This window comes from Anguilla rostrata, chromosome 3 (genome assembly GCF_018555375.3).
Source record: "Anguilla rostrata isolate EN2019 chromosome 3, ASM1855537v3, whole genome shotgun sequence".
In the NCBI taxonomy this organism is placed as follows: domain Eukaryota; kingdom Metazoa; phylum Chordata; class Actinopteri; order Anguilliformes; family Anguillidae; genus Anguilla; species Anguilla rostrata.
Window position 1 is genome coordinate 33,996,936 of NC_057935.1, and position 19,962 is coordinate 34,016,897.

The following is a 19,962-nucleotide window of genomic DNA, read 5'->3' on the forward strand; positions in this document are numbered from 1 at the left end:
GGCCCTCCTCTGTGGACTGATACAAGTCAGCAATGCTACCAATAACAGCATGTACTTACTACTACAGTATGCTACGCAAAAAATGTATTAAAATAAATTATGCCGTAAGTGTCTCAACCTGGCACATTTCATGTGTTCAAAACTAAAATACCAGTTGCTTCTGCTCAGTTTGATTCACAATATCACAATAATGATTCACTTTCCTCGCTAGCCATCTAAAATCAGTTTTATGCACCCACAACCAAGTCTTTCCAGGTGAGACGCCTTTAACATCCCTGCAGGGGGAATATTCCAAATATGTTTGGTACAATGCATGCTGGGAGGTGTAGCCTACCTCATATCCTACCATCAGCGCGCTGACCTCTGACAGCTCAGCCTTCCCCTGCGAAACACGGAAGCAGCATGGCGTCGAACTATAACAGCTCCGAGAGGCAGCGAATTGCACAGCAAAGATTGAAAATCATCGCTGGCCATTTACAGAAAGACGAGGACGGAGAACTGCCACGGATCTTTGCAAATGACTGCAAAGCCGAAGCAACTGACAGACATGCTTCCATTGCAAGAACTATGCCCAAAAGGAGGTGGGTGGCTGAGAGAGACGGGGAAGCGTATGTTAGTTCGCTAACTGTTATAATGGTATTGCTAGCTACGCTGTGAGTCTACTGGCTAGGTGACAGTCGGAAACTGCGCTTTCATATTTGTAAACAATACGATTTAAATGATTTATATGTGTATATATATACGGTAAACGCAGGCTTTAACAAATCTATGACATATTTCGTTTGGGCAACGATCCGCTCGAGAATTCACACAGTGGTCTTCGAACAATGAATGTGTTCATTCATTTCCGAATTGGGTGCGGTGGGGGACTTCTGTACAGTTACTAGCCAGATTGCTTATTGCAGATGGAGCTGCCGGGATATTGCAAATGTGACACAACATGCCAGATCCCATTGCCGCGGCTTTTGAGATCATAAATATACTTTACACTCAAATAACGCACGAAACAAATACTTTTCTTAAGATTTGGTAGCCTCTAGCTGCTATATATTGGTTGTTGGCTAAATACGAGTTGTTGAAGTTTTGATTTCACATAGACAGATCTCATGAACGAGGACGTTAGGTATTGAACAATGGATATATCTCATTATTAATCTACTTTCACATGCGCTAGTATAGCATTTTGGTATGCTTTTGCGCAACCATTTGTAGCTACAATTTGACCTACTTCCTGCAGTTTGGTCTCTTTGAAGATTCCCACTGGCCTGCTTCAGATGTTGGAATGTACACTAAAGATGTTTTAATCTCTAGTAGTATTACTAGTCGATAGTTCGTCAAATAAATAATCAGTTGATTTATAGCACTACTGCCAGGGTTGATTCAATATTGGGAAATAAATGAGTATTCTAAAGGTATTATTATTATTATTATTATTATTATTATTATTAATAATATTAATATTATTAGTATTATTATAATGCAACCCATGTCATCGAGCTGAAGCTGTGTTGAGGGAAGAGAAATATGTATTATATGAATTTAGAATGAATAGTTTGTACTATAAATGGCTCAATGGCTCAAAGAAATACCAGTAGTTTATTTAAGTAGTGCCAGTAGTTGTGTTTTGCAATCGCTGCAAGAATTCCAGAAATGCATACCTGTGGTAAAAAATGCATACCAACCCTTGGCACATACTGACATGTGACATGCCGTCGATATTTTTGACTGTAATCGCCTTTGTTTATGAGTAATTATTGTCAATAATTCGAGTTATGCGGGAAAAGTTTTCATAAAAAACTGAAATCTGATTGGTTAGGACGGTTGGTGGCCTGATTGTTGATTCCTTATGTGGAAACCTAGGACTGTGCGTTGTGTTGTACTGACACCTAGCGTCAGATATGTGTAAAACAACACCTCACACTGCTCAACTGCTTCTTCAATATATTACAATTTATCATTAAAATAAGTTTTCCAGAGGATTATAGGTACAGTGTGGGTGTACTGACATTCAGAGATTAGCAGGGTGGCCCCTATAAAGCTCTCGTAAACAAAACGCACCGTCTGTAATAGAGTGACAGCTATCTCCCTTTGTCTTAGTTTGCTTGCACTCAATAAATTATTAGACTATTTCAGGTGTAGCCACAATGTTGGGATTTTCTGTTTCATCTTCACTCAGTTTAATATTACACTTTTGAGTCTTTAAAACCCAAAGTGTTTTAGGAATATCAAGATCTGCCGTTCTGATTGAATGGCTAAAATGCAAATATATTTAAGCAAAAATAAATGCAAATGTTGTGAACAATGTGTGGAACTGGATTAAACTGTTCCATTCCTAAACTGCAGTGCATTCCTTCTGATCCTGTTGTGTGGGAACCTTGTTGGATGTGGCTGACTGCCTATGATAGTCACTCCTATGTCTGTGTGCTTTCTGGGTGGAGAAACCCAACACTACAAACTGCATTGACCACCCAGGTGTACAGAGCCAAGTCATGAAGTTTGCTGAAATAAATGAACACGCATGTTTGCTTGCATAGTGCGAAACACAGATATAACCAAGAATGGGCTTATAAAATGATTTGCCTGTGTTTAGGCATGCAGCTGTTGTGCATACCTAAATGTAAATTGTGTTAATTTAAGTATTAATTTTACAATGATTTTATGCATTTATGTATTTCCATTTTTTTTGTATGAGATTGTTAATAAGAGCATTAGTTTTTCATGAAAGCTCTCTTAAGAGAGCTCTGGAGCAGATGAAGATAATCTGGTGCATGAATTAGGGCCTGTATTTCTCATGCAAATAGATCAATTCAGCTTTATGACCTTTCCTGTGTGGTGACTGGTGGGGGTTTCACTGCAGTTCGCTCCATAGCTTTAATACAGTCGGCCTACGTTCCAGGTGGTCAAGTTGCCAACAGACATTCCTCTTTTGATGTAGCCTCTTGTAATTCATCTCTTAAAATTCATTGTTTGCTTGCTTTTATCAATGTCTTCTAAAGGTAAGCAATTTCGTTGCTGTTGTGGAAAACAAAAATGTTTTTCTTTTTCTTTCTTTTCTCTCCCTATTTGGAATGATGGCCCCATCCCTCTCCAATTCGTGAGGAGGCAAGCTAGCGCAGTCGTTTGCCAAAATGGCAAACGTAGCTGTTGCTTCTTTTTCACTCTACAGTCCAGCAGCTGCGCTGTGCAGTTACTTGTTTCGGAGGTTCATGGTTCTGGCCTATTGCATGCCGCTGCCTGATTGGCCAGAGCAGGCGTCACACAGTAATGAGGCGGGGAATTCCCTGGTGACCGGAACAATCCCACCTTAGACACAATTATGTACTACATTTTGCCATTCTGGATTGGCAAGATCATGACCCTAGTAATGGTATCGGGGAGGTACTTTGGGTAATTGGTAGATGTCATATCTGGGTGTTGGATGTTGTCTTCTCAAGTTTTAAAGCGCTCTGAAAGCCTGTTTGTATTGTGTTTAAAAGTGAACAAATGGTACGGTTTGGAACAGTACTGCACAACACATTAAACATTGCCTTGCAGCATGTATATCCTGTCTGGGGCATTGTTCCATTTTATTCCATTTTTGGTTAATGGTGTCCCTTATCCATCCTAGAGCTCCTGTGTTTAATTTTATTGTTTGAAGAAACATTTCTGAACATTTGGAATGCAAGTGTTGTATGTATGGTCTGGAGCTTTCTTGGGAAAAATTTGAAGGTCAAACTTCAAAAAGAAAAAAAAAATCCCTTGACGACAACCCAGTTTGATTTAGTGTCGTTAATCGCCCGCCGCGCTCTGTGGGAGGGATCTGACTTTTTAAAGAGCTGAGTGGGTCTGGCAGTGGGTGGGCGAGATTGGCTCGGGTTGGAGCCACTGTAAATTGTGCTGCTTCAGGTATGATGTGTAGGTTCGCTTTGCGAAAAGATTCGAGACTAGATTGATGGGTTACTCAAAGCAGGAGGGTGTGTGTGCACACGTGCGTGCGTGCGTGTGTGCGCATGTGTGTGTATGTGTGTCTGAGGGAGAGGCTGATACTCCTTCACTGACTGCCCTGATGGAAAACAATAGGGAGGTTTTTCTCTCACATCCAGGCCTTGTTCCCTGACAGACACTAGGAAGAGGAGACAGGGCCATTGTGTGCTGGAGAGCTGTGTGCCACTGCGCACAATTGGCTATATCCCAATGCTAAGGCTGATTGCCACACCCTCTGCTATTGACCTCACTATCCCACCCGCGACTGGCTCGCCATCTGAAGGCCTCCGAAAATGATAATTTATTATTATTATTCCCTGTAGGAATGAACTGACTACACGTGTGCACAGAGCAGTTCTGTCGCATGTTGTGTCCCTGGCCATTCAGCTTGCCCCTCATGCTCAGACTCTAGCTCCGGTTCGTTGTATGTAAGTGGCAGTCCTTGTAGTATTTGTCTCTCAAAATCATCTGCCATCTTGAATTAATACATACAAACTCTGTATTCAGTCAGCATTTCATGCTCAAATGAAGAGCTGATATTATAAAGTGATCCATTCCATTTGAATGATTTGAATAGCAATAAAGTCAACTGGCAATTTGAGGGATGACTGCCAGCTCCTATAAAACTAATGTTAAGATGGAGAGAGTCCAATGGCTTATGTTTACTTAAGCAAATGTATTAAAGACTGCCGTCAAGTCATCATTTTACATTCATATTGTACATAAATAACCAAAGAAACAAATGTTGTAATATCAAGCCTGTTTTATTCAGTAAATATTTAATTATATTCTGAAAGTTCTTATACTGCCCCCTGCAAGTAAGATTTTATATTTGTCATTTTTTTGTGTTTATTGAAGAACTTATCATAACATTTTATGTTTTGACCAATCTGTGATAACAGCTGCTTAGTGCTGTGGTTCTCAAACTCAATCCTGGAGTAGCCCTGTGGATGCTGATTTCTGTTCCAACCACAATTGCAATCAATGGATTTTAACAAGCTGTTCATTTTTCTTAATTTGGTGCTTTTCATTCCTTTGAGTGATTATTTACCCTTTTAAGCTAAATTATGTCAACAATAACTATGCATGCCATGAAGAATAAAAGTCCCATATTCACATTATAATTATTGTGCAATATTGCAAACTTTTTACATAAAAAAGGTTAAAAAAAGTTTAACTGATCAAAATAAATACTGACATGAATCAGTAGGCTCCTATCCATTAACCACCAACCATTTGATAGATAATGAAGAATTCAAAAACACCGCAAATGATAATGAGCCAAACTTGCAGCATGAAAGCAACGGAAAGTTAAAATATAAAATTATGAAAGAGCTTAAAATGTGTGAGCAAGAGATTGACTGTAGCAAAAATCAGCATACACAGGGGTCCCCAGGACTGAGTTTGAGAACCACTGGCTTAATGGTTTGCCAGTCAGAAGTGAACTTGAAGTGAAAATCCACACAGAATCTACAGACCATGTCAGACCTCAAGCTTTTGTGTTCGTAAACTGCATATTTTCCATCAAAAGGAAATGTAATTGTTTGTACATTTGAAAATTGTAAATGTACATTTTGTGCCTTAGTAAACTGTTTAAATGAAAGAAAAACAGTTATTTTGTTTTTTTTTGTCTTACTTTTTTCACTTTTCACATAAACATCTTGATAGCCATGCGGCAGGACTGTTTACGTTTGGTTCTGTTTCAGGGTGCAACTAAGACTACTGTATCTCTGTCTTCTTCCTGGCTTTCTTTTTTCTTCTAAATTCCGGGGTAATTAACGCTTTATTTTTGGAAGGTGTTCATCACTGTCTCAGGCTGCAGTTTCAGCGTCCTCTCCCCCGCACGGCTTGAGTTATGGTGAGGCATCAGGGTTCGAAATCTCGCCCGCTCAGGATGAAAAAGATGGAGAGTTATGTAGCCCTATAACTTATTCCCATTGCCGAGAAGGAGTGTTCAAGGGCAGCTGGTGTGATTTAACATGGTAATAGTGAACGGAGTTCGAACCGCTGCATTAATCTCCATTTAATAATTCATAAAGAGAACATCAAGCCACATTAACATGTACATGCAAATGCTGAAACACTCAGTATTTAAAGCACCCAGCTCTATTTGAGCAAAGCGTTCTGTCATAGATGATATCGCATAGTACCCCGTGGATTTCCATTAATTCTCCAGGCGAAGATATTGTTCTGTTTTAGAGGCTATTGGAAACCATATTCTTTTGTATTTGCTCTAATTTATTCTATTGTTCCATAAAATATCCACATTTTGTGCTCTAAAGCAAATGTTTTGTGTTTATGGCCTGAGGGCAGTGTGGATTCGGTGCATGGCTGTGAAACGCTTCTTTGGCAGGTCTCCCTGTGCGACTGTCTCACAAATTGCTCCTTTTAATGGCCGAGTTTGCCTTCAGCGGCTCCAGAAGGCCGGCTTGCTGCTTCAGAGCTACTGCTGCATTCGATTTAAGGTGGCCTGTGTGAGCGCTTCATCAGGACAGTCATACTCGCGTCACAGGGGCCGCTGCTGCAGTGAGAAGTTTGACCGTTGACCAATGCCACAGGTTGTTTTCTGGCTACATCCAATGAGAGTCCCTCAGCAGTTGGAGAAATATTGCTGGTGTTTTGCGTCTGTTTACATAGAATGGACATTTCCGGAAGTTTTACAGTACAGCCTCTCGGCTGAGGTCACTAATACTGCTATGGAAACACTGCTACAGTAAACACAGCTAGCCTTTCAGAAAAGCATTACTTGATATAGTGTAATATATATGTGTATATCGGGACCATTTGTTCAAAAAATGTTTTTTAATGTTTGTTCAAATTTGCTTTATATTTTACAGCCTACTCTCTCTTATTTTCTGAAAATTATAGTGTCGTTTTAAAAACTTTGTTGTGATGAGATAAAAAAATTAATTGGAAGAAAATGTCATCCCAAACTTAGGTCTCCCTTTCTGCTTCACAACCATACTCATTATTTTCTGAATACTATTACAAACAAAAAATAATTTTAATAATCTTTACTTCCTTTTTGCTCTGACCTGTTCACTGCGCTGTTCACAGTGTGTGATTGGAGTGTCTCTCAGAGTAAATGAGAAGTCAGCTGGTTCACAAATTTCTTTGCGAGAATTTATTAACTTCAATTACGTTAACATACACGGAAAGGCAGCCTGCTGAACTGTTTGTTATCACGAGCAAATCCAATTCGGAAACTCCCTCCTACTTATCTAATTAAAGGAGAACATACTGAAGGTCACCCAACAGAAATGACAAATAATCTCAGTCAATCACTTTTTTTTGTTGTAAACTGTGTTTATCCAGGTATTCCACCTGTCTTTGATGCCTCACCTATTAAAACTCAAATGGAGACCTTACAACACAGTGACCTGACCGTGGCATTGTTCTTGATATTAGATGCTTGATTTAAGATGCTGTTAAACAATGCTGTTCATTTGAAAAAAAAAATAAATAGTGTTTTCTTTACCTTATTAGTATTTTCTTTACCTTATTAGTTTTAAGTGGAAACTGTTTTAATTAGGGTATCATTTGAGCAATTTAAAACTGATAATTTCTGTACATTTTCAGCATGTTCAGTTTATTTAAGGATAATGTTTTTTTGCATTTGCAGGCAGGAGATTATGAAATGGAATGGCTGGGGCTACAGCGATTCCAGGTTTCTCTTCAATAAGAAAGGCCAGGCGGAATTTACTGGAAAAAGGTAATGTTTGTCTCGGCATGCTAACTGGCGCTTAGCTGCGCCACACCCATCCTCCTTGCATGCATGGACTGCTGAGTTTCCTAACATACCGCACCCATCTCGTCTCAGATTAACTATACTCTCTAATATGAACATGTACGTGAAGCATTGCCGCTACTTCACTTTAAACTAGGTTAATTTCTATTTCTGGAACGGAAAACATTTTCATGTGCCTTTATTATCTTGTTAATATCACCCTATGGTTATAAAAGGGCGGCAGTCATGTTTACACTATCCACTGCAGTCATCGCGACTTCTATGGACTGACTTTTTTTTCTTTCTTTCATGACTTGTTTGTCCTCCAAATTTGCAGTGTCAGCTTTGTAGTCTCATCGGACAGTTCAGTAGGACATGTGACCTGCAGTCCGCTGGCTGACCTGGGCAGCTGTTGCACAGGTCGCAGACGCCCGGCCAACCAGAACAAAAGTGTCACTTTTACACAGTGAGACGGGGGATGCCCTACCGAGCTGAACTCTTCATCCCTGGGCAGAGCTATGACTGTCAATCATGTGCCCTCTGTGGCTGCTGCAGCCTTCAGTCACAACTGGCACAGTCATGGTTCTATTCAGGGCCATGAAGCGCGTAAGTGCGCTGGGGGCAAATGCTCTGGCAGGAGGCACCAGCCGCTATCTGCCTAATATGGAGCAGTCCAAACCGTTCCACAGGGGAAGTGAACTGGATCCAGCATTCACTCAGTGCACTAAATTGCTTCTAGTCCCATTTGGAATGGCTCCTAGGGCCTTGCACTGGAAGTGTGAATTCCATGCCCCCATAGTCCGTCCTTCGAGTCACAATGCCTGTCTGTATTGGCTCCTCAATGGGGAAACAAGCTCTCCGCAGTAGTCCGAACAACGGAACTTGTGTCCTTCAGATGCAGACTGAAATCCAACCTCTTCAGTCTGCATCTTGGCTCCCACCCCCTGCCACTCGTACCCTTTGTACTAGTTCAGGTTGTGGTTTTTTAAAGTTTACATTTTTACTCCTTAGGGCTTGTTATGGATATAATTTGGATGCATTCAGGATTTGTATTTTCATTTGTACGTGTTATAGTTCATTTCTGTTAGCGCTTTAGAAAGACACACACATACTTGCAGGTCTGGGAATGTTGTTAGCCTGCTCTGGAGCTACTGCTCATATAAAGCAGGTGCATGCAGACCTGTTCTCCTACTTTGTAAATCATTATGGGCAAGAGTCTGCTAAAGGTATGTAATTTAAAAGGCCAGCAGACCAGTCTGTATGCTTCTCGAATGTCCATGCTTGAAGGCGGTGCATTTAAATGTTGCGTTTAGTAGAGAACAAAGCTCTGTGCGGGCTTTATTCAGAGGTACCTATAGAAAAGCTCCCAGGCTGTTGAATAACATTATCACAAGTTGAAATCTCAGTAATGTCTCACTATGCTCCAGGTATCTGGTTTCGGCGCCCATCTTAGTTTCAGTCATGCTCAGTGTGGCACTAGTGCCATCTAGTGGCAAATATCTGTATTGACGCTGGCAGGGAGGCTCAGTGCCTGCAAAAAGAGGTGGTCAGTGGATTAAAAAAATAATAATTCAAGGATTTGCTCAATCCATTATCTGAGACCTCTCATGTAGATTTCAGCCATTGAATAAGAACACTGTTGATACTATCAAGCAGTTTTTATGTCAATGTTAGAAAAATTAATTGCAGCTTTAAGTAAATGAGGATAAAGCGAGGATGTTGGCTGGTGCTTCAAACTCAGCAGCTTTCAGGTCTTTAGAAGTGCTTTTGTTTCATTTTTTCCTCGTGTGGAGCTGTGCTGCCAGTTTTTCTGCACTCTTTAGTCCTGGAACATGGCGAGAGTCTGTGCTGGCACAGGAATGAATCCCGCTTTGTTTGGCAACCCGCTCTGTTCCGCTCTACACCTTATCTTTGTCTCAAATGAGAGAAGCCAGGTGCAGCGGACGTCTGCCATGAGAAATACCCAGGATTCTTTTTTTTATTTTTATTTTTAAGAATTATGTGCTGCAGAGGAAGAGAGCGCTTGCCTGCCAAGTACCAAAACAAAGGGGCCACGTGCCTCTGAGGGCTGTGGGGCTGTAATGTGAGGACTGGCCCAAACCTCCCGGGACAGTCACTTTCTTTTTGCCCAACGCTGCGTCAGTTTAAAATGTTTTTTTTTTTTAACACGTTCACATTCCCTACAGTGAGGAAACGAGCCACCGTATCAAAGTAAAAGGACGAGTAAAAGCCAATGTGAATTCTTCCCCACCTTCCGTGCCCTGCGGGAGTCTGTGAAAGAGGGCGTTTCATGACGGGCGTTACGTGGCCTGCTGGCCGATGGCTGGGGCGGACGGGGGGGGGGGGTGGCGGAGACGGACCCCCGCCCCGCTGCTCCAGAAGCCCCGCTCTTAATCTGCTCGTGCCTCTCCGCGCTCACCCGAGCTGACCTCCCGCACAGCGCCGAGCGCGAGCGGACGCTCCTGTGCAGTCATGGAAAAGAGTCCATGATAAATCGCCACAAGCCCGTGCCTGTTTTTCCGAGGTATTATGCAGCTATTAAAAAAAACCCAGCCGCCCAGGGTGGCTCTGTTAAAATAACACCCTGGGATGTTTGGCTGGGCATGGCGAGCGCTTAAAGGGGCTGTGAAGTGATTTTCAGCGTGGTTGTGTGTTATTTTAACGGTGCGAATGGGAAGGAAAGCCTGCTATTCCACTCTGGTTTTTTTGAGAGGTCGGTTTTTTTTTTTTAGCTGTTTTTTTTCCTCGTGTGCTGTCGTGTCTTCACGCTGTTCGGGAATGCCCCCTGTGTGACATCACACGATAGTCTGTGCCTGGCCAGGCGGAGAGACCCTGTGTGAGGTCAGCGGGATCAAGTGCAGCCGGCTGGTGCGGCTCAGTGCTGCCTTTCAGTGGAAAATAAAGGGAGGGAAGAGCAGAGCGGGGAGATGAATGGTGTGCTGCCTGGCTCCTGGCTGTGAAAATGGGTTTTAAAGGAACTCTCGCCCTGGAAAATTTTAAGTGTACAGGTGGCAGGAGACTGGCAGCCACTTATTTATAGTGGCTGAACCAGATTCACAAGAAAAGCTAAAAGTCACAGCCGTTATTGTGCATCAGCTTCATGTGGGCCATGATTGATTCAGTCAGCTCTAGATTTCTATGATTCCCCTCAATACAAATTCAGAAATGTGAGTTAAATACATGTTTCCTGAAGCCCCTGTTAAGGGGCTTTTGTGTCCATGTTGCCACAGCGATGAAGGAGGATTGATGATGTCGTCACGTTCACTTTTATTCCTCTGTTCCAGGTATCGCTTGAGTGGGCTGATCCTGCCCAGTTTGAAGGACTGGTTTGAGGGCACCTTCGGGGCCAACCTTCAGCACAGGTCGCCGGCTGTGGTAAGTCCAGTGACGTCAAGCCCCGCCCAGCGGTGCAGCCCTCCTGACTCGATTGGGCGCGGCGTCACTTGTCTGTCCTGTGTTCCAGCCGTCTGTCAACACCAGCGCTGTCCAGCAGCCCTCCCTGAACGAGGGCTTTGTGCAGGACCTGAAGGCCAGCGGCATTCCCTCCTCCCACGAAGCGGAGGACCGGCTGTTCCGTGCACACGGTGAGGCCTGAGTGGGAGGGGCCACGTGTGTCGGGCGGGGTCAGATAAATACTAGAGGCCTGACTGGGTGGGGCCTTGTGTGTTGGGCAGAGTCAGATAAATATTAAGGGCCCAAGTGGGTGGGGTCATGTGTGAATATATATTATAGTATATATATATATATATATATATATATATATATATATATATACATACATATATAGCTCGGGCGACATAGCTCAGGAGGTAAGACCGATTGTCTGGCAGTCGGAGGGTTGCCGGTTCAAACCCCGCCCTGGGCATGTCGAAGTGTCCTTGAGCAAGACACCTAACCCCTAACTGCTCTGGCGAATGAGAGGCATCAATTGTAAAGCGCTTTGGATAAAAGCGCTATATAAATGCAGTCCATTTACCATTTACCATATATATAATATCAAAAACTTCAGCATAATTGCTAAAACAGTGTTTGGAAACCATATGATTTTAATCAATACATGGTTTATATTCAGTCTATATTTTGTCATTTTTGTCTCATGCAACTGGGATGGGATGGGCAATTGCGGTTTGAATAAATCAGAAACACTGGCTGGCTCTCTAAACCACTTGGCTCGGTTTGATTGGGTTAGCTTCTCCCAGTGTTGCCCCTGGCACCCACAGGCCACAAGTTCTTTGCAGCAACTGCTACAGTGACGTGTGCTTTTCTAAAGTGCTAGCCTGTAGCGCTGTTCCGCCTGCAGTGCGTAAAACAGTCTCTGCTTCACGGGTGACTGTTTTGGAGGAGAGCACACTTTCACGCCGGGGCTGCTTGTATGGGTGCTAGTGGCACCCCAGGGACTTGAGAAGCTCAGTTTGTTCAAAATGGAGGAAGAAAAAAGAGGAAACGCACACATAGTTTACATTGCCCGTGTTTTAAAACATGATGATAATAACAATAATAACAATGATGGTATTTATGAACCCATTTAATGAATATATTTAATTCTGTGTTGATTTTCACATTTATTGTATATTATTCCATTTGCCCATTGACTGTATCGTTGAAGAGGTACCAGGTAGACCCGCTCTCTCGCTGGATGAGACTTTGATCATAAGCAGTTCACCGGATAACCTCATTCACACAATAGTGATCATCAGAGCTCCTGCCACATTCTACCACTGAGTTGTTTAGTGTTCACTATAGGCAGAATCATCATCTGGCAAAACGCTTCAGAAATGTTTATTTATTTATTTATTTATTTATTTATTTATTTTAAAGATACTAACTTTTAAAATCTGGTGAGGTGTGGACTTTTTGCCTGTAGCTTATAAAGAGTTTCTGATTGGTAGAGAGTTTTGAAAAATGCTGAACGCTTCAATTTAAAAAAATATATATATATAATTTTTGTGACTGAAAAAAATCATTTCTTGCCTTTTTTTTTTTTGTTCTTTCCATATGTCCCACAGGTCACTGCTTGCACGAGATCTTCGCTCTGCGGGAAGGGAAGGTCGGGCGCATTCCGGACATGGTGGTTTGGCCGAGTGAGTCCGGCCTCGCCGGGGCTGTCTCTCCTCCGCTTGTTTACTTCCCTTCCCGCCGGCGGTGATTTAAAGGGTTAATCTCGGCGGAGGCTGAGCGCTGGCAGCGGGGCATAAATATGTATGAGCGGCAGGCTTAATAAGACGCGTCAGGGAGAGCGCGTTTGACACCCAATACCCGCCGCTCCAGGACCGGCGCCGGATCGCTTTGAATTATGTCCCTGAGATTGGTTCGCTGCATTGGGCGCCCTTATTTTGTCATGCAAATGAGTGTTGACTGATGGCTGAAACTTTATTAGCAACGGTCCCCAACGGGCAGCAAATCACAGCGCTTCTATTACGACATTCAAATTGGAAAATCCTTCTTTTTTTTTTAACCTTCAAAAACCATAGCACCCCGTGCAAAATATCTCCTCGTCTCTACCCTTTCTTTAATAAGGTAATGTTGGTGATGGTATAAATTCACTTCTAATAGTTGGGGGCAAGAAGTATTAAATCTGGTGTAGTGCTAGTTTATTTTAATTTTAATTTAAGCGTTCATTTCCTGAGCAGAAATACTCGTGCGAAACCCCGTGGATTTATTGGGCGGAGGAACGCCTCGGGCTGGGAGCCCGTCTCTGCGGGTGAAGTCCTGCCTGAAGCCATTAGAGCGGATTCTTCTAGGTGTTCATTAGTGCACGTGGCACATTTATTCTCCCTTTCAAACCCAGCCTGGATTTACTGGGATGATCCTATTGGTCAGTCTGCCCCTCCTGTACTGTCCTTACAGACCTTGCCCTGGACCTGGCCTCTGTGCTCTCCTACACCACCTACAGGCTGCCTAAGGCAACAGCAGTTCCCCTCCCATGAAAATGGGCTATCTTGCTAACAGAATCCTTCAGGCTGTCTCTGTCCCTGAGTTCAGAGTGTATTAGAGCAATTTCTTATGTGGTTGTAACTCAGGCATACAATTTAACAGGTTTGCTTAGTTTATGTCTGGGCATGGAATTAGGCATTGGCATGCATGAATAATTAGGTTTTAATTTAAGCTGGTGTGTGAGGGCAGCATTTGTTTGGAGCCTGAAACAGTTGTACATTTGTGAACCATATTTTTCTTTGTTGCTTCTCTTTGCTCATTGTTTTAATGTCCAGTAATTATAGCAGGTGTTCCTGATTTAAATGCTCCAAGTCCCTTTTTTTCCTGTGGAGGTCCCATGCTGTAATGAATGCAGTAATTTAAAGGAGTACCATGGTGGTTGAACGTGACACTTCCCAGTTGTCTTCAGGCAACAACAAAACAAATGTGCATAATTTTTTTATTCTTCAGTCATTTCAATGTACTTTAAAACGTATTTTTCTAAGCCTAAATTTCCCACTATAAAAATTCACCCGAACCATCTGGGCGTGGTAATGAGAACTGTCAGTTAGCTATGATTGACAGACCGTTCCCCGTTACCATAGCTACCCCCATGATACGCGCTCTTTGGGAGACTGAATTTTCACAAGCTAGCTAGCTTAGTAGTATATCAAGTATCGATAGATAGCTAAGGTAAGGACGTTGACTTGTATCCAGTTACAATTTTTGCTATCTAGCTAGCCAAGTTAAGATAAAAGCACAACTATAACGTCCTCATAAAAGCGAAACTAGCAAGCTAACGTTATCGATAACATTGCCTTATGAAAGCAAACCTCCTAGCTAGCTAACGTTAGCTAGCTAGCTAAATGAATATAACCAGAAATAATCTAAAGGAACTCTAATTTAAGTGAACCTAACGTTAGTCAAATATTTGCATTGTCTGAACAGCAGGACAGTGTGTCCTGTCAGATTGCTTTACGGGGCGTGGAAATAGGAGTGGTTACTGTATTCGTGACGTAGAAAAATGACAACTTTCTCAACCGGTTGAAAATGGGACGATGAATTTAAAACGCATATTTCTCCAAAAATACAGAACGGACATATTTAATACTTTGCTCATTGTGTTTCTTCAATGCCTCTTGTGCAAATAGCACATAAAATAGAGAAAGTGTGAAAATCACCATGGTACTCCTTTAAGCTAAATGACAATCTGCCTCTCTTTTTATGAGCGATTGAAATATGACGGCGGCACTCTTGTCTCCTGCAGATTGTCACGACGACGTGGTGAAAATTGTGGAGCTGGCCAGCAAACACAACGTTTGTTTGATACCATATGGAGGTTAGTTTTTGACCCCGGAAATAAAACAAATTCTGCTCAAAGACGGGTAGGGGTGGTGTTGATTAAAAAGTGTGAAAATACTTCATTGCATTTTTTTTGTTGCCTACTTGCATCCCGCTGCTATGTCCATCTATGTGTTACCCTTAAATTCTTTTCTAAATTACTGAGCCATGGGTTAACGTTGCAAGAAAAATATAACAAGTTTCTGCAAGAACAGCTCAGTCTTTGCTCACTTTCTGCTTACCTGATGCGAACAGAATAGTCGGCATCGTGAAAGTTTCGTCAAGTACACCATGCAGTGAATGCAGATGCACGTTGAACTAGAACAGCAGATCCGCGCCATAAATCAGTCTGACGCAATCACTGATCTGTGCACGGCGCTCCTATTTTCTCTAATGCAATTAAACAAAGTCAGCATCTCAGAAAAGCTCATTAACAAGCTGACACACGCAATATGTTTGTAGACTCTTGATACGTGGATTTCATTGTGGGGATGGAAGTCTGTGATTCTGTTCCAGCCAGTGATTTCAGAAATGGGTTTGGGCTCTGGATCTGAGTGATAGTGGTTGGTGCAGCGCAGTGTCAGTATTCATTCCATCCTCAAACACTGCTGGGTGAATCTCTTGGCTCGTGTTTGCTCCACCTCGGGATGGCAATGGCACAATGAGTCAGGCCAGATTTGTATTAGTCTGGATTCAGGTACATGTGTGCGTGGGGAATTCTTGGGTCACAAACAGACTCACTTTTCCAAATGATAATTGTGTGCCAGTTGACTTGACAAAGGCGGGCTTTGCCCTCATGGTCCAGAACCAGAATCCTGTCTGTGTCACAGCCTGCAACCGAGAGGTCCTTTGAGCCGTGCGTTGCATTTGGCGCTTACCAATTGTATTGAATTGATATTTCCTCAACCAGCTGAGAATCTTATTAACTAGCTCAATTTTCACGGGCAGAAAGGTTGAATAGATTAGTTTTTTATGAACGTGCTGCCATATTGCGAGCAGGAGCGTTGCGTTCTCGTGTTGTCAGAGAAATCTCATTTATGGACGCCTTGAGGTAGCTAATTACAGAACATGACACCTGTGGTTTCGTCAAACAAGCTGACGGAAACGTTTTCCATTAAAGTATTCTTGTCAAATTTGGCATACTAGACTTAACTGGAATCTGAACATGGCAGCTGTAATCGGTCAAGAAAAAAATCATCCAGCAGTGCGTACAAAATGGTGAAGAACAGGGAGATGGCTGTCTGTTTCAGCTCTTGATTAGTTTAATTGGCTGCATTTAGCAGCTGGTGTGGGGTCCAGAGCATGAAACTGCTAGAACAGGCCTGGGTTCGAGGCGAACCTGTGGAAATTTGGAGAAGAGGCTAGTTACCGGCTCCACGCAAGGTTTTCTGAACCGTGCAAGGGGCTTTGCCGCTGTGTGCAGTCAACTGCAACACAGTGAAATGGTCAGTGTCGCTGGACCACATGCTCTCCATTAGCGTTGAATTAACACTGGACGTTTTGCTGTAGATCTTCATCAGAACACAAACAAATCAGAAGATTTTGCTGTCCCAAGCAAAGCGCTTTTATTGGTTCAGTCGGGCGGTAAAATTGAGACGTCAGTAAACGCTGAGCCCGTTCCGGGGTGCACGGGGCTTCACGCCGGCATTAGAAGGGGCCCCGGTGCACCCCGGCAGCGCGGGTCGAGCAGCGCTCGGTTCACGCTCAGACGCCTGGCCTTCCGGGTTGGCGGGTGGCGGGTGGCGGGTGGCGGCCTGCGCTGACGCGTCCCCCTCTTCCCGCAGGCGGGACCAGCGTGTCCAGCGCTCTGGAGTGCCCCGCGGAGGAGACCCGCTCCATCGTCTCCTTGGACACCTCGCAGATGGTGGGTAATAAAGGCGCGGGAGGCGGGTGTGCGGGCGGGCGGGCGGCGGAGACGCTGGGCTGAGGCCCGGCGGCGGCGCTCTGCCCTCCTCTGAGCGCGCTTCGCGGCCGCGTGCTTCAGCGCTTATCTTTCCCCTTTCTCGTCTCATTTTCAAAGACCGCGCACCATTTTATGTGCTTTTTTATTACTTGCTTAGAAATTAAATCTCAGACGCTGAAATCTAAAACTTATGAGTAAGTCGAAATTGAGTTGTAAAATATTAATCTGTCTAATATCGTCAGTTTTCATCGATGGCCACCGGCAACCGAGGAGAATTTGAATGCGTTTAACGTGCTTAATGTGTGTTTGCGGCAACCGGCGTGCAGCTGGAAAAAGGCTGCGTTTTGGACTGGCGTGGTGTGTTGGCCACTGAGCATGTGCAGGTAGGTCAGGAGTGGTCACAAGTGAAATGTTGCATAACATCTTACCCATTGAACCCGGGTGACGCTGCTGGGGGGCGGGGCCTGGTTCCTGATTGACGGCAGATGGCCCCGGGCAGGCCGCTGATTGCACAGGCCTCTCCCACCGCTCGTAAAGGTTCCTCCTCTGCCGAAGCAAGCCAAGCATTTTAAAGCCGAGTCTGAAAGGGGGGAGCGGGGAGTGACCGGCGGAGAGAGAGAGCCTTTTATCCACACAGTGCCGTGCGGAGGAGTGGGAGAGCTCTCTCTGGAGTGATGAACGAGCGCCGCTCCCCCCCCCCCGGCTTTAATCTCCCTTTCGCCGAGCCGCCGACATAAACGCGGCGGCTCTGACCCCTGCAGCGCCGCAGACGGGCCGGGGCGAGTGCGGGTGCGGGTGCGAGTGTGGGTGCGGGTGTCAGTGCGAGTGTGAGTGTGGGTGTGAGTGCGGTGTGGTGTGGGGGGTGCGAGTGTGGGTGCGGTGTGAGTGTGGGTGTGAGTGCGGGTGCGAGTGTGAGTGTGGGTGCGGGTGTGAGTGTGGGTGTGGTGTGAGTGCGGTGTGAGTGGGGTGGAGTGTGGGTGCGGTGTGAGTGTGGTGTGGGTGTGAGTGCGGGCGTGAGTGCGGTGTGAGTGCGGGTGGGGTGGGTGCGGGTGTGAGTGCGGGTGTGAGTGTGAGTGCGGGTGCGAGTGTGGGTGCGGGTGCGAGTGCGGTTGAGGTGTGAGTGCGGGTGGAGTGGGTGGGTGCGGGTGGGGCAGGGTGAGTGTGGGTGGGGAGTGCGGGGTGAGTGGGCGTGGTGCGGGTGTGTGGTGCAGGCGCGGGGTGTGGTGTGAGCGTGGGTGTGAGTGTGAGGCGGGGGGTGTGAGTGTGAGTGCGGGCGCGGGTGTGAGTGCGGCTGCGGGTGCGGGTGTGAGTGCGAGGCGGGTGGTGCGGGTGCGGCAGCGGTGCGGGTGTTAGTGGAGTGGGGTGGGTGTGAGTGCGGGTGTGAGTGCGGGTGCGGCTCATGAAAGGCGGTGCGTGACAGGACCGGCGCTTTATTGCCCCCGGCGGGTGATTGATGCGTGCGGCGGGAGCGGCTCACGCTGCGAGGCGGGGCGACTCCCGGCGGCGCTCAGAGGACACGCAGGTTTTCGGGGATTGAATGTTAAAGGGAGGTTAACCTTTGGAGCCCGCCGCGCCGCGAGACTCCTTCCCCCGTCTCCGCCCGGCCCTCGCCTGCACCGCCGCGCTGCGTTTGGGGAGGGGGGGGAGGGGGAGGGCTAGCTCGCGCCCGGTCGACCGCTCGGCGCGCGCTGATTTATGCCCGGCTCGACTCTTTCTCTTTCCCTTTACACGCGTTCATTACGGAGTCCTGCTTTCTGCACCTCTGTTATGAGGCGTAATATACTGGCCCTTTGCTGGCTCTAAATATCAGACCTCAGCAACTGGAATGAATTTGCGGGACATAACTCAGGGGGGCGAGGGCCGTCGGAGCGCGCGGGCCGGATCGGCTTCAGGTGCACGCCGTCAGCAGTCCTGCGCTTTAATTAAAATTCACTCGCCCCGGCCGGCGTCACGCGCCCCGCACGCGGGGAGAGGGCCTGCCGCCCGTTTTTCTGGAAAAGGCAGAGAGCGCCGGGGAAAGATTTCCCTTTTTTATGTCCGGCTCGGCGGCGTAAGTTATAGGGCCAATGAAATTTTACGACTCTGAGAGCCCGCCTTGTGTTTCCCCCAGAATCGAATACTGTGGATCGACGAGAAGAATTTAACGGCGCACATCGAAGCCGGCATCATCGGGCAGGACTTGGAGAGAGCGGTAAGTGGCGGGCAGCGGCGCGTCCTTCGCGCGTTGGGATGGGAGCGCTTCATCCAAAAGAGGGAGAAAATCTCTCGTGTACCGCCCTGCAAAAACAGTCACACGCTAGCTAGTTACTGATGTCCTTTAATATCGGTACAGAGGCACGTGTACTGGACCTGTGCTGATGTGCCCCTGTAGGCCTGTGCGTTGGCTCTGTAGCGATCCCGTCCCCCGCAGATCTGTATGGAAGCGGGGAGGCCGGGCTTTAGCGCGGTGAAGGGCAGTTACCGAAACTCGGGCGCGGAGCAGATGGCTCCATCAAACTAATTCAGAAAAATGGAAAAGGAGCAGGTATTTGAGGCAGGAGCCCGCGTGCGCTGCATCTCAAGCAGACGGCGCCTTTTGCATATAGAAAGGCCAATTTGGCCGAGCAGATGGCTCTGCATTAAAAGCGCTCTTCCTGGGGAGATTTCTGTTACAGCGGGGGTGGGGGCGTTCTGGGTTCGGATCACCTGGAAGAGTAAAGCCCCTCCCCTCTGGGGCACCCTTGGCTGTTCCCAGACTGCAGTGCGTCAGGGAGGGCGTTGGAGAACACTTCAGCCCCTCGGCCCTATTCCCCGTCCTGTCGGTGGCTGCTCCTTTTGGGCTTTTGTTGATGTGAATGGCGGTTACCTCATATTGCTGAAGCAGTAGTATGTGCTCAAAATATGGAAATGACACAAAGAGCCCATTAGACAAAGCCAGTGTGTGTGCCTTGTACACAGAAAACATTTGCTCTGATTGGGTGGCTGAGTGCTGGGACCGCTGTTTAGCCTCTGGTCTTTGTCTGACGTGTGTGTGTGTGTGTGTATCTGAGTGACAGTTCTGTGTGTGTGTATCTGAGTGACAGTTCTGTGTGTGTGTGTATACATGTTTGTATGCGTGTGTGTTTGTACATGTTTG

The 19,962-nt window shown here is 45.7% G+C and overlaps 1 protein-coding gene across 1 annotated transcript in view; it reads left to right on the top strand.

The window, feature by feature from the left end:
• Window positions 1–356: 356 nt before the first annotated feature.
• Window positions 357–19,962, top strand: part of agps (alkylglycerone phosphate synthase) — a 49,968-nt gene continuing 30,362 nt past the window's right edge. The window contains exons 1-8 of the mRNA XM_064327282.1: window positions 357–581; window positions 7,586–7,675; window positions 10,975–11,065; window positions 11,154–11,274; window positions 12,697–12,771; window positions 14,871–14,942; window positions 16,729–16,808; window positions 18,958–19,038. Coding sequence (XP_064183352.1) covers window positions 403–581; window positions 7,586–7,675; window positions 10,975–11,065; window positions 11,154–11,274; window positions 12,697–12,771; window positions 14,871–14,942; window positions 16,729–16,808; window positions 18,958–19,038 — 789 coding nt within the window. The 5' untranslated portion in view covers window positions 357–402. The remainder of the gene's footprint in view (window positions 582–7,585; window positions 7,676–10,974; window positions 11,066–11,153; window positions 11,275–12,696; window positions 12,772–14,870; window positions 14,943–16,728; window positions 16,809–18,957; window positions 19,039–19,962) is intronic.